At 43.7% G+C, this 15,900-nt stretch overlaps 1 protein-coding gene across 3 annotated transcripts in view; it reads right to left on the minus strand.

Moving 5' to 3' along the window:
- The window catches only part of NUP153 (nucleoporin 153), a 179,938-nt gene that overhangs the window by 39,872 nt on the left and 124,166 nt on the right, over window positions 1-15,900 (minus strand). For all 3 annotated transcript variants that reach the window (XM_068236949.1, XM_068236948.1, XM_068236950.1), the window contains exons 15-17: window positions 13,026-13,095; window positions 11,638-11,757; window positions 2,985-3,569 (exon numbers count right to left, since the gene is read on the minus strand). In XM_068236949.1, coding sequence (XP_068093050.1) covers window positions 2,985-3,569; window positions 11,638-11,757; window positions 13,026-13,095 — 775 coding nt within the window. The remainder of the gene's footprint in view (window positions 1-2,984; window positions 3,570-11,637; window positions 11,758-13,025; window positions 13,096-15,900) is intronic.

The raw sequence follows: 15,900 nt of genomic DNA on the forward strand, positions 1-15,900 counted from the left end.
GCAAATGATTTGCATGCTTGTTCAGGGCCTACGACAAAGTATTATGCTGAGAATACACGGGTCGTTTTTGCGGCAGACAGATGGTTAGAGAGATTATTTCCGACATGTCCGATCTCCCGTTTGATCGTTTTGCCGCTCGATTCCTGATAGAGGTGAATGGAAAAAGATGAGAAAAACGAGTGGAAGATAAGAGAATCAAGCGGTAAAATCGATGGAGCAGAGAATTGAGCAGAAAAAACGACCGGTGTATTCCCAGCATTAGAGGCAGATCATCAGCAGGGCAACCAAACAATTTGCATTGCTAAAAAGGGAAGTAGGTCAGCCTCCACAGTCCTCATTTAAAGAGAAACTCCGACCAAGAATTGAACTGTATCCCAAACAGTAGCTGATACCCCCTTTTAGATGAGAAATCTTTCCCTTTTCATAAACAGACCATCAGGGGGCGCTGTACGACTGATATTGTGGTGAAACCCCTCCCACAAGAAACTGAGGACTGTGGTACTCCTGGCAGTTTCCTGTCTGTGAACCTTGTTGCATTGTGGAAAATAACTGTTTACAGCTGTTTTCAACTGCCAAAAAAGCATGCAGCAGCTACATCACCTGCCAACAGTAAAAATGTCACCATGTAATAAATGTCAGAATGTAAATCAGGGATTTAAAAGATTTTACAATGGGCAAAAACGGACTAAATCATTTATACATAAACAGGAAACAGGCTCCCATGTCTGCCCTCCCCCTCAAGGAAAAAGGCGCAGATGGAAATGCAGAAGCTGCCTCAAACATGTGCGTATGTCTGCCCGATTCCAAAAAGACATCGGAGGCTGCTTCTGCGGGAGGGGGGGTCAGGCAGACATGGAGGCCTGCTTCTGCGGGAGGGGGGGGGGGGGGGGTCAGGCAGACGTGGAAGCCTGCTTCTGCGGGAGGGGGGTCAGGCAGACATGGAAGCCTGCTTCTGCGGGAGGGGGGTCAGGCAGACATGGAAGCCTGCTTCTGCGGGAGGGGGGTCAGGCAGACATGGAAGCCTGCTTCTGCGGGAGGTGGGTCAGGCAGACATGGAAGCCTGCTTCTGAGGGAGGGGGGTCAGGCAGACATGGAAGCCTGCTTCTGAGGGAGGGGGGTCAGGCAGACATGGAAGCCTGCTTCTGAGGGAGGGGGGTCAGGCAGACATGGAAGCCTGCTTCTGAGGGAGGGGGGGTCAGGCAGACATGGAAGCCTGCTTCTGCGGGAGGGGGGTCCGGCAGACATGGAAGCCTGCTTCTGCAGGAGGGGAGACCGGCAGACATGGGAGCCTGCTTCTGCGGGGGATCAGGCAGACATAGGAGCCCGCTTCTGCGGGAGGTTGGGAGGGGGGTTGGGCAGACATGGGAGCCTGTTTCTGCGGGGGATCCTTCCGCAGGTTCACCTACGGAAACCTTGATGCACAGAAGGGTGGGAGGGGAAACCGGGAGGGAGAGAGAAGGCAGCCAATCAGGCTGCAGTAAAGAATTAGGGCAGGATAGGGAAATGAATGGGAGGACCAGGGAGGCAGAAGAAGCAGCCCCAGAATGCTTTGCACCATCTGTTATGCGGCCTGGTGGCCTCCTTAGGACCTTAGGAATACAGAGGAATGCTATTCAGCCAACTAAAAAGTAAGAGAATTTTAACTTCATGATTGCCTTTTTAGCTACCTTCTTAACTGTTTAACACAGAAGAACAGATATTGAAATTTGCTTTTTTTGCCTAACAGTTACTCTTTAATAAATAAAAATCAGGACATTGGGTTTCAGCAGGACCATACAGAGAAACATATACAATCTAATTTCTGTAAATGGAGATGCATTTAAATTGGCCAAGTTCAGCAAACCATTTTTTGATGCAGATAGCAATTTTACTTCAATTATTGATGCACCAAGTTACGTGCATTGCAACCTGGTCTTTCTTGTAATGCAGGTTTTAAATATTTGGATGTCTGGATCCTGCAGCTCCGTTTCCAACTGAAATCATTATCTTTATTGGTCAGACAGCTGTCCAAACTTCTCCCGCTACCCCATTATCACACATGGGATAGGACCACTTGCCAGTCTCTACCTGTATGTACTGATCACCAGACTACAACCATTTCCCCTCTCTCTCATCTGAAAAATGATGGCTACGGTCTGTATTGAACGCACTGGCATATGCGGCTTTTCATGAATGTACGTGCATTTATATTTACGAGAACGGGAATGTCCACATAAAACATATTGCACACACCATTGCACGCAGTCCACGAGAACTAGCAAGCCGCCAGTTCTTGGACTGCAAATGCGGACGCTTCCAGGCCAGCACTGCAGCTAACCACAGATACCTCCCTCTCCATACATTAACTCCTGCGCTGGAGCCGTAAAAGGCAAATATTTACATGCCTGCTGTTCGGGGCTTCTAGAGCTGCCACTGTAGGACAGGGGAAGGCTTCCAAATGATTTCCCCCACCCGAGGTAAGTGCCTTCCATCTCTGCAGACATCACTAGTGGCCATAAGAAATACCATATTCAACTAATCAACATGAGACAGCACAAAAAGATCTAAACCGTATTCTGTTGCTCAAAATCACCAATAGATCATGTCGCCACTCATCTAGATTAAAATTGGGAGTGACAAACTGTCCCGTTCTTGTCGTCTGCCTAACCACACCCACCCCAATCATTTCTATACCTATGTAGCAACCTTTGAGGGTTTATTAGATAGGAGAGTAAAGAGGTTTGCTTTAGACAAAAGAACACTTGAATGAAACACAAATGAATCTCAAGATGCATTACTAACTCCAAAAATAGTCTAATAGAAACCAAGAATCTGAGTCAGGCAGGACTAAAGAGGACATACCTACATCAGTAGGTATCTGGCCATATGGAAGGCAATATTGTTAAATTTCTGTGGCTAGAGGTACACTTTAGAAATTCCAAACAAAAAAATAAAACCGATATGAAGCATGGTTTGGCTATTCTGGTGATGAAGGATTTACATACCTGGTTTTGGAGCAGTGCAGGCCACACACTTGTTATCTTCTGCTTTGTTCTGTACAAGGCATATTGTGCACTCCCATGAACCAGCAGGCTTTCTAGCCAGCTGTTCAAATTTAAGACTAGGTGATGTTGTAAGGCTATTGGCAGGTGGAACTGCAGGTTTATCAGATTTTGTTGTGGGAAGTAAAAGTAAGGTAGCTTTTGCTGAAATTCCAGGCTTGGGAGATTCACAGGCCACACATTTTGAGGATTCCGGTTTGTTTTGCACTAAGCAGGTATCACAGTCCCATGTCCCAGGAGCAACCTTGAACTTATCTCCAAATCCTATGCTTTTCAAGGGAGATGTGTGTTTAGTAGCCATAGGTGTTGATAAAGCAGTAGACTGCTTTGTGACTTCACTTGCTTGGTCTTTTGCCGTACAGCAAGCTGCACATTTACTGTCAGAGGCCTTGTTCTCGATTAGGCAAATCTTGCAGTACCAAATTCCCAAGGAACGTCTTCTATTCTCATCAGGCACCAAAGTCTTTGGACTGGCAACTGTGCTTTTAGCTGTAGGTTTAGTTTGCTCAGAACTTGTAGAAATGAAGCCTACAGTAGAATAAATAAAATTGTTTAATAAAAAAACTTAAAGAGCAAGGCTACCTTTCCTGCTTTATCACTGGCATTTGTACTCAATGCGACCATTCTAAGCAGCAGAATCACAGATCCCTATTCTGAAGAGCAACCTCCAACAGAGGAAAAAGAATGCCTATAAGGTCCTAAAACAGGAGGGGACCGAGGCTGCACTAAGCAATTATAAAGAGTGCAATAAAAATTGTAAAAAAGAAATTAGGCTGGCAAAGATCGAAGCTGAAAATCAAATCGCTAGGGATATCAAATCTAACCCAAAAAAGTTTTAAAAGTACATCAAAAAAAAAAAAAAAAAAAAAAAAAAAGGAAAGGTAGACTGTATAGGACTTCTAAAGGATGAGGGTGGGAACTCAATGGTGGATGACCAAGGTAAGGCAGAGTTATTAAATGCTTTCTTTGCTTCTGTCTTAACAAAGGAAACCGCACTGTTGCAAATTACAGAGGCAGAAGAGTCTCAATCTTCTAAAATATTAACGCAGGAAGAAGTGAAGGCAAGACTAAATAAATTAAAAATAGACAAGGCACCTGGCCCGGATGCATGCATCCTTGGGTCCTAAGGGAAGTAAGTTCAGTTATAGATAAACCCCTTTATCTTATCTTTTGTGACTCTCTTTCAACTGGAAGAGTCCCTGTGGATTGGCATACAGCCCAAGTTTTCCCATTATTTAAGAAGGGCTAAAAAATCAGATCCAGGAAATTAGACCTGTAAGCTTAACCACTTCCCGACCGCCTAACGCACAGAGGCGGCCGGGAAGCGGACCCCGCAAGGACCAGCTCATGCCCAAAGGCGGTGGTCCTTGTAGGGGCATGGGCGGAGCGATTGCGTCATCCGTGACGCGATCCTCCACCGGCGCCTGTCTCCGCTCACCCGCCGCAACATCCCGCCGGCCATACGGAAGCGACAGCGGGATGTTAACCCGACGATCGCCGCATACAAAGTGTATAATACACTTTGTAATGTTTATAAAGTGTATTATACAGGCTGCCTCCTGCCCTGATGGTCCCTGTGTCCGAGGGACCACCAGGGCAGGCTGCAGCCACCCTATGTCGCACCCAAGCACACTGATTTCTCCCCCCCTGCCCCAGATCGCCCACAGCACCCCTCAGGACCCCCCCCCCCTGCCCACCCCCCAGACCCCTGTTTGCACCCAATCACCCCCCCTAATCACCCATCAATCACTCCCTGTCACTATCTGTCACCGCTATTTTTTTTATCCCCCCCCCTGCCACCTGCCCCCACCTGATCACCCCCCACCCCTCAGATTCTCCCCAGACCCCCCCCCCCCCTGTGTACTGTATGCATCTATCCCCCCTGATCACCTGTCAATCACCCATCACCCCCTGTCACCCCGTCTTTGCCACCCATCAATCACACTCTATCACCACCTGTCACTGTTACCCATCAGATCAGACCCTAATCTGCCCCTTGCGGGCACCCAATCACCCGCCTACACGCTCAGATTGCCCTCAGACCCCCCCCCTTATCAATTCGCCAGGGCATTACTTACATCTGTCCTTCCCTGTAATAACCCACTGATCACCTGTCAATCACCCATCACCCCCTGTCACTGCCACCCAACAATCAGCCCCTAACCTGCCCCTTGCGGGCAATCTGATCACCCACCCACACCAATAGATCGCCCGCAGATCCGACATCAGATCACCTCCCAAGTGCAGTGTTTACATCTGTTCTCTCCTCCAAACACCCACTAATTACCCATCAATCACCCCCTGTCACTGCTACCCATCAGATTAGACCCCTATCTGCCCCTAGGGCACTCAATCATAGCCTCAGAACGCCCTCAGACCCCAGCCCTGATCACCTCGCCAGTGCATTGCTTGCATCTATTCCCCCCTCTAATCACACCTTGCGACACCCATCAATCACCTCCTGTCACACCCTAGCAAGCCTACCCATCAGATCAGGCCCTAATTTGCCCCGTGTGGGCTCTTGATCACTCGGCCAAACCCTCAGATCCCCCTCTGACCCCCTTTCGATCACCTCCCCAGTGCATTGATTGCATCTATTTTCCCCTCTAACCACCCCCTGAGACACCCATCAATCACCTACTGTCACCCCCTAGCACTCCTACCCATCAGATCAGGCCCAATACAACCTGTCATCTAAAAGGCCACCCTGCTTATGACCGGTTCTACAAAATTCGCCCACTCATAGACCACCTGTCATCAAAATTTTCAGATGCTTATACCCCTGAATAGTCATTTTGAGACATTTGGTTTCCAGACTACTCACGGTTTTGGGCCCGTAAAATGCCAGGGCGGTATAGGAACCCCACAAGTGACCCCATTTTAGAAAAAAAGACAGCCCAAGGTATTATGTTAGGTGTATGACGAGTTCATAGAAGATTTAATTTTGTCAAAAGTTAGCGGAAATTGATTTTTATTCTTTCACAAAGTGTCATTTTCCACTAACTTGTGACAAAAAATAAAATCTTCTATGAACTCGCCATACACCTAACGGAATACCTTGGGGTGTCTTCTTTCTAAAATGGGGTCACTTGTGGGGTTCCTATACTGCCCTGGCATTTTAGGGGCCCTAAACCGTGAGGAGTAGTCTTGAAACAAAAATGACCTGTGAAATCCTAAAGGTACTCATTGGACTTTGGGCCCCTTAGCACAGTTAGGGTGCAAAAAAGTGCCACACATGTGGTATCGCCGTACTCGGGAGAAGTAGTACAATGTGTTTTGGGGTGTATTTTTACACATACCCATGCTGAGTGGGAGAAAAATCTCTGTAAATGGACAATTGTGTGTAAAAAAAAAAAATCAAAAGATTGTCATTTACAGAGCTATTTCTCCCACCCAGCATGGGTATGTGTAAAAATACAACACAAAACACATTATACTACTTCTCCCGAGTACGGCGATACCACATGTGTGGCACTTTTTTGCACCCTAACTGTGCTAAGGGGCTTAACTATGGTGAATTCATAGAAGATTTTATTTTTTGTCACAAGTTAGCGGAAAGTGACACTTTGTGAAAAAAAACAATACAAATAAATTTCCGCTAACTTGTGACAAAAAATAAAATCTTCTATGAACTCACCATACTCCTAACGGAATACCTTGGGGTGTCTTCTTTCTAAAATGGAGTCATTTGCAGGGTTCCTATACTGCCCTGGCATTTTAGGGGCCCTAAACCGTGAGGAGTAGTCTGGAAATCAAATTCCGCAAGATGACCTGTGAAATCCTAAAGGTACTCATTGGACTTTGGGCCCCTTAGCACAGTTAGGGTGCAAAAAAGTGCCACACGTGGTATCGCCGTACTCGGGAGAAGTAGTACATTGTGTTTTGGGGTGTATTTTTACACATACCCATGCTCAGTGGGAGAAAACTCTGTAAACGGACAATTGTGTGTAAAGAAAAAAAAAAAAAAATCAAAAAATTGTCATTTACAGAGATATTTCTCACACCCAGCATGGGTATGTGTAAAAATACACCTCAAAACACATTGTACTACTTCTCCTGAGTACGGCAATACCACATGTGTGGCACTTTTTTGCAGCCTAACTGCGCTAAGGGGTCCAAAGTCCAATGAGCACCTTTAGGCTTTACAGGGGTGCTTACAATTAGGCACCCCCCAAAATGCCAGGACAGTAAACAAACCCCACAAATGACCCCATTTTGGAAAGTAGACACTTCAAGGTATTCAGAGAGGGGCATGGTGAGTCCGTGGCAGATTCCATTTTTTTTTTGTCGCAAGTTAGAAGAAATGGAAACTTTTTTTTTTTTTTGTCACAAAGTCATTTTCCGCTTACTTGTGACAAAAAATAATATCTTCTATGAACTCACTATGCCTCTCAGTGAATACTTTGGGATGTCTTCTTTCCAAAATGGGGTCATTTGGGGGTATTTATACTATCCTGGAATTCTAGCCCCTCATGAAACATGACAGGGGGTCAGAAAAGTCATAGATGCTTGAAAATGGGAAAATTCACTTTTTGCACCATAGTTTGTAAATGCTATAACTTTTACCCAAACCAATAAATATAGGCTGAATGGGTTTTTTTTTCATCAAAAACATGTTTGTCCACATTTTTCGTGCTGCATGTATACAGAAATTTTACTTTATTTGAAAAATGTCAGCACAGAAAGTTAAAAAAAAAATCTTTTTGCCAAAATTCATGTCTTTTTTGATGAATATAATAAAAAGTAAAAATCGCAGCAGCAATCAATTAGCACCAAAAGAAAGCTTTATTAGTGACAAGAAAAGGAGCCAAAATTCATTTAGGTGGTAGGTTGTATGAGCGAGCAATAAACCGTGAAAGCTGCAGTGGTCTGAATGGAAAAAAAAGTGCCTGGTCCTTAAGGGGTGTAAAGCCCACGGTCCTCAAGTGGTTAACATCAGTTGTATGCAAACTATTTGAGGGGTTACTAAGAGATACTATACATGACTTAATAGTAGAAAATAATCTTATTTCTCAGCATCAACATGGGTTTACTAAAGACAGGTCCTGTTTGACTAACATGCTCAGCTTTTATGAGGTAGTGAATGCTAATATGGATATTGGGAATGCTGTAGATGTGATATACTTGGACTTTGCAAAGGCCTTCGACACTGTTCCCCACAAAAGTCTGGTGCAAAAGTTGAGGATGCAAGGACTGGGGAAGAGTCTGTGTGCATGGATAGGGAACTGGCTAATGGACAGAAAACAAAGAGTTGTTTGTGGTCAATGGATCATACTCAAAATGGGAGACTGTTAGCAGTGGTGTCCCACAGGGGTCTGTACTGGGTCCAGTGCTCTTCAATTTATTTATTAATGACCTAGTAGATGCAGTAGTGAGCAATGTTGCTATTTTTGCAGAGGATACAAAATTGTGCAGAATCATTAACTCTAAGGGCCCTTTTCCACCAGCGCGTTTGCGCTGGCTGAATCGCAAAACCGCAAACCGCTAGCGATTTTACAATCGCTACGGTTTGCTTTTTAACATGGGAATCGCGGTAGGTCATTTCCACTACCGCGATTCGTTTTTGCGGGGAACGCGAACGCGCGGCGGAGCGATAATTGCCGCGATTTTGCTATGCAGTGCATAGCATAGCAAAATCGCGGCTGCGAACGTCGGGGAATCGCCGGTAATTGCGATTCAGCAATAGCTAGCGTTCAGCGTGAACGCTAGCGATTGCTAGTGGAAAAGGGCCCTCAGGAAGATAATGTCATATTGCAACAGGATCTGGATAGGATGGCTATATGGGCACATAAATGGCAGATGAAATTCAATGTTGAAAAATGTAAAGTCATGCATTTTGGTCGTACCAATGGTCTAGCACAGGCATGGGCAAACTTGGCCCTCCAGCTGTTAAGGAACTACAAGTCCCACAATGCATTGCAGAAGTCTGACGGCCACAGTCATGACTCAAAGGCAAATGCATTGTGGGACTTGTAGTTCCGTAACAGCTGGAGGGCCGAGTTTGCCCATACCTGGTCTAGCACCATACAAATTAAATGGGATACAGTTGGGGACATCAAACTTGAAGGACTTAGGAGTACTCATCGCCAAGTTAAATAATCGTACTCAATGCCAACCCGCTGCAGCTAAAGCTAACAAAATTTTGGGATGCATTAAAAAGGGAAATAAAAACTTGACATGCTAGCATAATATTGCCCGTTTAACTCTCTAGTAAGGCCACATCTGGAATATGGAATTCAGTTCTGGGCACCACATTACAAAAAAGATATTGCAGTTTTAGAGCAGGTGCAGAGACGAGCAACAAAATTGATACGTGGGATGGAAGGTCTCGCTTACCAAGAAAGGTTAGATAAACTGGGATTATTTATTTAGTCTAGAGAAAAGACGCCTTAGAGGAGATCTAATTAACATGTATAAATACATCAGAGGGCAATTTATATTTAGCTTGGCGGATGAGCTTTTTGTCCCTAGGCCTTCTCAAAGGACTAGAGGACATGATCTGCGCATGGAGGAAAAACGTTTTAGCCATTTAGGAAAGGGTTCTTTACAGTAAGAGTGATTAAGATGTGGAATGCATTGCCACAGGAAGCCGTTATGGCAAACTCTATACCTGCATTTAAAGGGGGCTTAGATGCTTTCCTTACGTTGAAAGACATCCATGGCTACAATTACTAGGTAATGCCTAATGATTTTGATCCAGGGATTTTATCTGATTGCCATCTGGAGTCGGGAAGGAATTTTTTTCCTTTTGGGCCTAATTGGACCATGCCTTGTAAGGGTTTTTTTCGCCTTCCTCTGGATCAACAGGGATATGTGAGGGAGCAGGCTGGAGTTGTACTTAGTACTGGTTGAACTCAATGGACGTATGTCTTTTTTAAACCGAAATAACTATGTAACTGCAGTGTTCAATCCCAGAAAGTCTGAAGCACTTTATTCACATGGACATGCAGGTGAGGGGGGATGCATGCAGGTGGTAGGGTGCATTCCAGTCATACAGGTCACTGCAGTAAGGAGCCATAGCCTCAGCTGACATACCAGTTGTAAGCTCCTCCCCAACTGCATGCCTGGGAGGAGAAATGTAAAGGTGCCCTTTAACGGTACAAGATTTTCCTCAGATGTGATCATTCGAACATATCCTTACGATCAAATTGTGCAGAAAAAGCATATAGTATGTGGAGAAAATAGTCGTGCAACAAGTCTATGGTCGATTAGAATACAGAATTTGTTGATTGGAATGTTAGATTTTACGATCATATCTTGAGAAAGTGCCCTAATGGACCAGCTTATGGGATCAATCCAGAATTGCCTTCCAACTACTTACGATCCTGCTAAAGGTGTACATACATGGTACAATAAAAACGTTCAATTTTCCCGTTTACTTGCTTAAAACGATTGAATCGAACGAAAAAGTAAAAAAAAAAAAATGTTTTGATCAAGAAAAAAAAAAAAAAAAATAGATTATCCCTTTTTTCAATAAAACCCCGATCGGACATGTTGGAAAAAATCTTTATATTCGATCTGATGGAATAATCGAACAAACTTAATCGAAAAATATAAAAATATTGTACCATCTATGGGCACCATTACTTTGATCTAATGCAGCAGCAACAGCTGAGGAAAATATTGTACCGTTAATGCTATACCTTTATACTAATTGGAGAGGGGAATGGGGAGAAGCAACTAAAGGAAGCCATGAGAAAGACTTTTTTTAACTACATCCTACGAAATACAAATTTCTGATAAAGAATGCAATATTCTGATAAAGCCATTCACTGCTGACTAATATAGACAGTGCATAAACATTATCTGTGTAGTTTGCTTATGTTATTTTATTTTTTTAACACTGCTGATAACCCTTTCATATTGTTATACTGTTGAGTATAAACATTTAAAAACATTAACCACAAATTTCTATATTCTGGACAATAAAAGCTAGCTCTCCTATGCAATCGTCTCCCCAACCCATTCTGTCACCGACTCATATAAAGTGAGTTTTTAGTAACAGGTCTGCTTTAAAGCTATGGGCAGAGGTTAAAGCTTTGAAAAAAAAAAAAAAAAAAAAGTATAGCAGCTCCATAATTAATTTAAAGATACAATGAAGCAAAAATAAAAATTATGATATAATGATTTGCATCTGTAGTACAGCCAAGAAATAAAACATTAGGAGCAGAGACCTAAGTAATATGGTTTCCAGCACAGGAAGAGTTAAGAAACTCCAGTTATCTATCTATGCAGAAAAGCCATTAAGCTCCACGACTTTCAAAGTTGCAGACAGCTCTGTCTTCTGAAGCTTATCTCAACTGTCAGTCTTTTTCTCTGCTGAGAAGGGGTTCAAAAGTTCACTGCTGCTCTGTAAAATCATTTAGAATGCTGAGTAGTGTGTAAACTGCAAATATTAGAGAATGATGCAATGTTATAAAGAAAACTATATAACAAAATAAAAATGAGAATATTTTCTTTGCTACTAATTATCCGTACTACACATACAATTCATTAAATCATTTTTTTTTCTCTTCAGTGTCTCTTTAAAACCTTACTTCACTTCAGTGTGAGGTCACTTAAAATCAAAACCTAGCCGTTTCCAAGACTGGCTTACCTGGATTCCGCAAAATATCCATTACACTTCCTTCTTTTAACGTCTTTGCAGGTTTGAAGAATCCAGTGTCTTCCTCCTCTGCATTCTTTGTGCTGCTATTCATTATAACAGGGGATTTCACTTTGGGGGAAAAGACAAAAACTAAGTAAGCATTTTAGTAGTATATAACATCCCAACACAGCTATCTCTTTCCGTGGGGTAAAAACCCTTTGGAGGTGGCGTCAGCAATCAAACAGTAGATGTTAATGATGCAGACATGCCAGGAATTTCCCGACCTCTCTAAACTTCCGTATAATTTGCTTTAGAAGTCCTCAGATGTCTTGTCTGGCCTTAAATGAAACCCAAGACTTTGAAGAGGGCAACATTTATACACTTTAACATAGAATACAGTCTAGTATAAAACATCTATGATAAAGTAGCAACCCTAGCAATTTATATAAATCACTAGCGATTTGCGATTTTGTGATTCAGCTGTGTAGTGGAAAAGGGCCCTCAATGTGAAGAGGCCATTGACTAACACACTATCGGCTCTAATAAGTTTTAGAGTACACATTAAAAATGGACAGCAGCACTCAGTGTGAAGTCCAGGTGGCTGAATTATATCAGGCACAGAAAAACTAGGGATGTCTCTATTTGGCATCAGTCAAAACGATCATTTTAGACACTATGCTTTGTATATGTGGAGACAAGTCAATGGAGCTAACAGAAAAAATGCAGTGCATAGTAAGAAGTATCTTTGATAAACCATGCTTTTTATGTTGCCAGTATTGCCAACAAAGTTGGAAAAAGTCTGAACGTTTGAACCATTCAAAAATGTATTAGAATACTGCGTATGTATGTAATTAGCAACCAGATATTTCAGAGACTAAAATCCAGAGGTCCACTACGTGGCATCTCTTATTTCAATCGCAGCTGTACCTAAAGGACAAGTGAGGTGAATGCGAAATCTACTTTAACGTACATGGGGCTTCTTCCAGCCCCTACAAGCCACGTGTCCCTCGCTGCAGCTCCGCTCTTCTCCCGTCTCCTGCTGGCAGACTCTGAAACTCGACGAACCCCCCCCCCCCCCATGGGTTGTCTGCTCATGCACATTACGCTCCCGATGGAGCTGCCGCGAGGGACACAAGTGACTTGTAGGGGCTGGAGGAAGCCCCAGGGAAATAAAGAATAAATAATAAAGAATAAGCCCCAGGTAAGGCCAAAACACAGTTTTAGCTTGAGCACAGGGTACCCGCAGGGTACCAATTATCACCTTCAAGATCTTTACTGTATATAAGCAATTCAGAATTAAGTCTTGGCACTGACAATTCCAACAATTTAAGATCTTAATATTTAAGATAAATGGATAAAAGTAAAACACTCTAAACCATGCCTACAAAACTACCTACCATGACTGCTCACAGTAGAGGTGGATGCTAATGAGGTCTTCAAAGCCGGTGCACTAAAGGTGAAGTCAACCTATGAGAAGAAAAAGAAAAAAAAAAAAAGCTGTGAAACCGGACTAAACATTTTGCATAAATGATCAAATATACAGCATTTTTTTTCATGGTGTTAAAGGGATACCTGTAGGGGGTCGGGGGAAAATGAGTTGAAGTTACCCGGGGCTTCTAATGGTCCCCCGCAGGCATCCTGTGCCTTCACAGCCACTCCCCAATGCTCCGGCCCCGTCTCCGGTTCACTTCTGGAGTTTCAGACTTTAAAGTCTGAAAACCACTGCGCCTGCGTTGCCGTGTCCTCGCTCCCGCTGATGGCACCAGGAGCTTACTGCACAGGCCCAATATGGTCTGTGCCTGCGCCGTGCACTTCTCGTGACATCAGGGGAAGCGAGGACACGGCAACGCAGGCACAGTGGTTTTCAGACTTTAAAGTCTGAAATTCCAGAAGTGAACTGGAGGCGGGGCCGGAGCTTCGGTGAGTGGCTGTACGGGCACAGGATGCCTGCAGGGGACCATTAGAAGCCCCGGGTAACTTAAACTCATTTTCCCCCGACCCCCCCCCTACAGTATCCCTTTAAATAATGTATGAGATACTGTATTCTCTTGCATGGTAATACTACAGTGTGTGCATGTTTTAGTCAGGTCTGGGGAAGATTCTTTATAGGAGAACAAGAAGAAAAAAAAAAAACTACAGAAAAATTATGGACAGGGTGTTGACATAAGTGTTTATTAAGGCCTCTTTCACAGTGGGACATTAAAGTTGCATGTTATAAAAAATGATAACGCAGACTAACACACAGCAATACAAAGTCTGTGTGACATTCAGTGCACACGTTGCGTTGTGTGCAACATGTAGCAATATTTAGAATGTGCTGCATGCTGTGCGTTTAGCAATACATTTGCTGCGTTGTGTGTTGCACATGCTCAGTAATTTTTTTTCTTTAAATGTAACGCATGCGCAGTGTTTTGTTCCATCAGTATGCAACGAAAATGGCGCACCAAGAGACAACGCAGTGCAAAATAACGTCCAATTTCATAACCTACATGCGCTGCGTTAGGGGCACCTTGTGCGACTTTAACATTGCATCAAACGCAACGTCCCACTGTGAAAGAGGCCTAAGAAGCAAGTGACTCATGCTTCCCTGCATTTTTCCCTAAATGGTCATATGTTTTCAAAACATGTTGCAGTATAAGTAAACAAGTCAGCTCATTGACAGAAAAAAAACAGACACCCTCCCATGGAAATGTTTTTTTCTCTTTCACAAAATATGCAGCTTTTCATGTAAACCTGAACTGAAAAACATATGGAGGTATTTAATTGTATGCATTATACGATTGGTAAATTGAAAATTCGTAATATAGAACAGAGATTTTTAGTTTCAGTTTAAGGGCTTAATTTATGAGCCTGAACTCTAAACAGCAGCCATTACCATTTTCAGTACTAAATGCCATCAGCAGTTTAACGCCTCTTTTCCATGGGCAGATGATCTGTGTGCTCAGCTAGCAGTTACCAGGCAGCCGCCAGCAGCTGCCAGGCAGCCGCCAGCAGCTGCCAGGCAGCCGCCAGCAGCTGCCAGGCAGCTGTCAGCAGCAGCCAGGCAGCCGCCAGGCAGCCGCCAGCAGTTGCCAGGCAGCCGCCAGCAGTTGCCAGGCAGCCGCCAGCAGTTGCCAGGCAGCCGCCAGCAGTTGCCAGGCAGCCGCCAGCAGTTGTGAGAGTTTGAGAGGCATTTCACTGCCTATCAACTGCTCATGGAAGAGAGGCCTTAAAGTAACTGTCCGGCATAAATTCAAAAATCAATTATTTTTATGTGGTAAACAAGGAATCAGGATGCTAACAAGACACTCCAAAAGTTAAAATCACTATTACTTTTCTGGTTGATAAATGATCATTCCCCAGTTTACCTGCCTCTTATTTGGTACACAAAATGGAAGTTGAAGGGTATGCTGGATTGTCCATTTTTGCTCCTCTACTTCCCCTCAGACTTAACTAAGCTAGCCTGATTGGCTGAAGCCTCGTTCCGTTCCATTCCATTCCATTCCGGTTCCCCCCCCCCCCCCCACACACACACACACACCTCTGTTCCTCACTGATTGGCCAATATTTCTTATGCTGAGACAATGCACTTTCTATAGTGAAGGGCGGGCAAATGAGGCTGAGGAGAGTAAGGGAGGAAATGACATCAGGATTGGCTTCAAAATAGCCACACTTAAATGGGAAATGCTAAGAAGGATTTTCTCTTTTTTACTGTGGAAAAATCACTAAAATCAAAAACGTGGACAGTTATTTAAGTACAGCAAGTATTTATCTACTTATATATGTGTTTGTTTTTCTGAGATAGTATGACTTACAGCTCCTCTTTAAAGGGAACCTGAAGCGAGTAAAATGGTTTAAAATAAACACATGACGTTGCTGCAAATGATTACCACATACTAACCTCACCATCAGTTCCTCTCAGAAGCTCACCATTTTCTTCTTAAAGTGATCCCTTCCAGTTCTGACAATTTTTGGTCAGGACTGAAATATACCAGATGCTGTCAGTTATATATCAGCAGCTGTCAGTTCCAACTGAATGTGCAAGGTAATGTCCAGTGTTCTCCCGAGGCTCTTTTAGCCGGGTGCTCCACCCGGCTAGTTTTGGTGACCACCCGGCTGTTATTTGCTTACCTCCTCCTCTGCTGTAATCAGAGAAGCGTTGGCCCAGTGTTCGGTCATCTTGCCCCGCCCGGCTACTTTTTCATGCCACCCGGCTGGAAACAATTTCTAGGGAGAACACTGAGGGCAATATGCAATTCTCTTTTTCACCTCAGTTTTCTCCTAGGAGATAAT

The sequence above is a fragment of the Hyperolius riggenbachi genome, chromosome 5, assembly GCF_040937935.1.
Source record: "Hyperolius riggenbachi isolate aHypRig1 chromosome 5, aHypRig1.pri, whole genome shotgun sequence".
Classification (NCBI taxonomy): Eukaryota; Metazoa; Chordata; class Amphibia; order Anura; family Hyperoliidae; genus Hyperolius; species Hyperolius riggenbachi.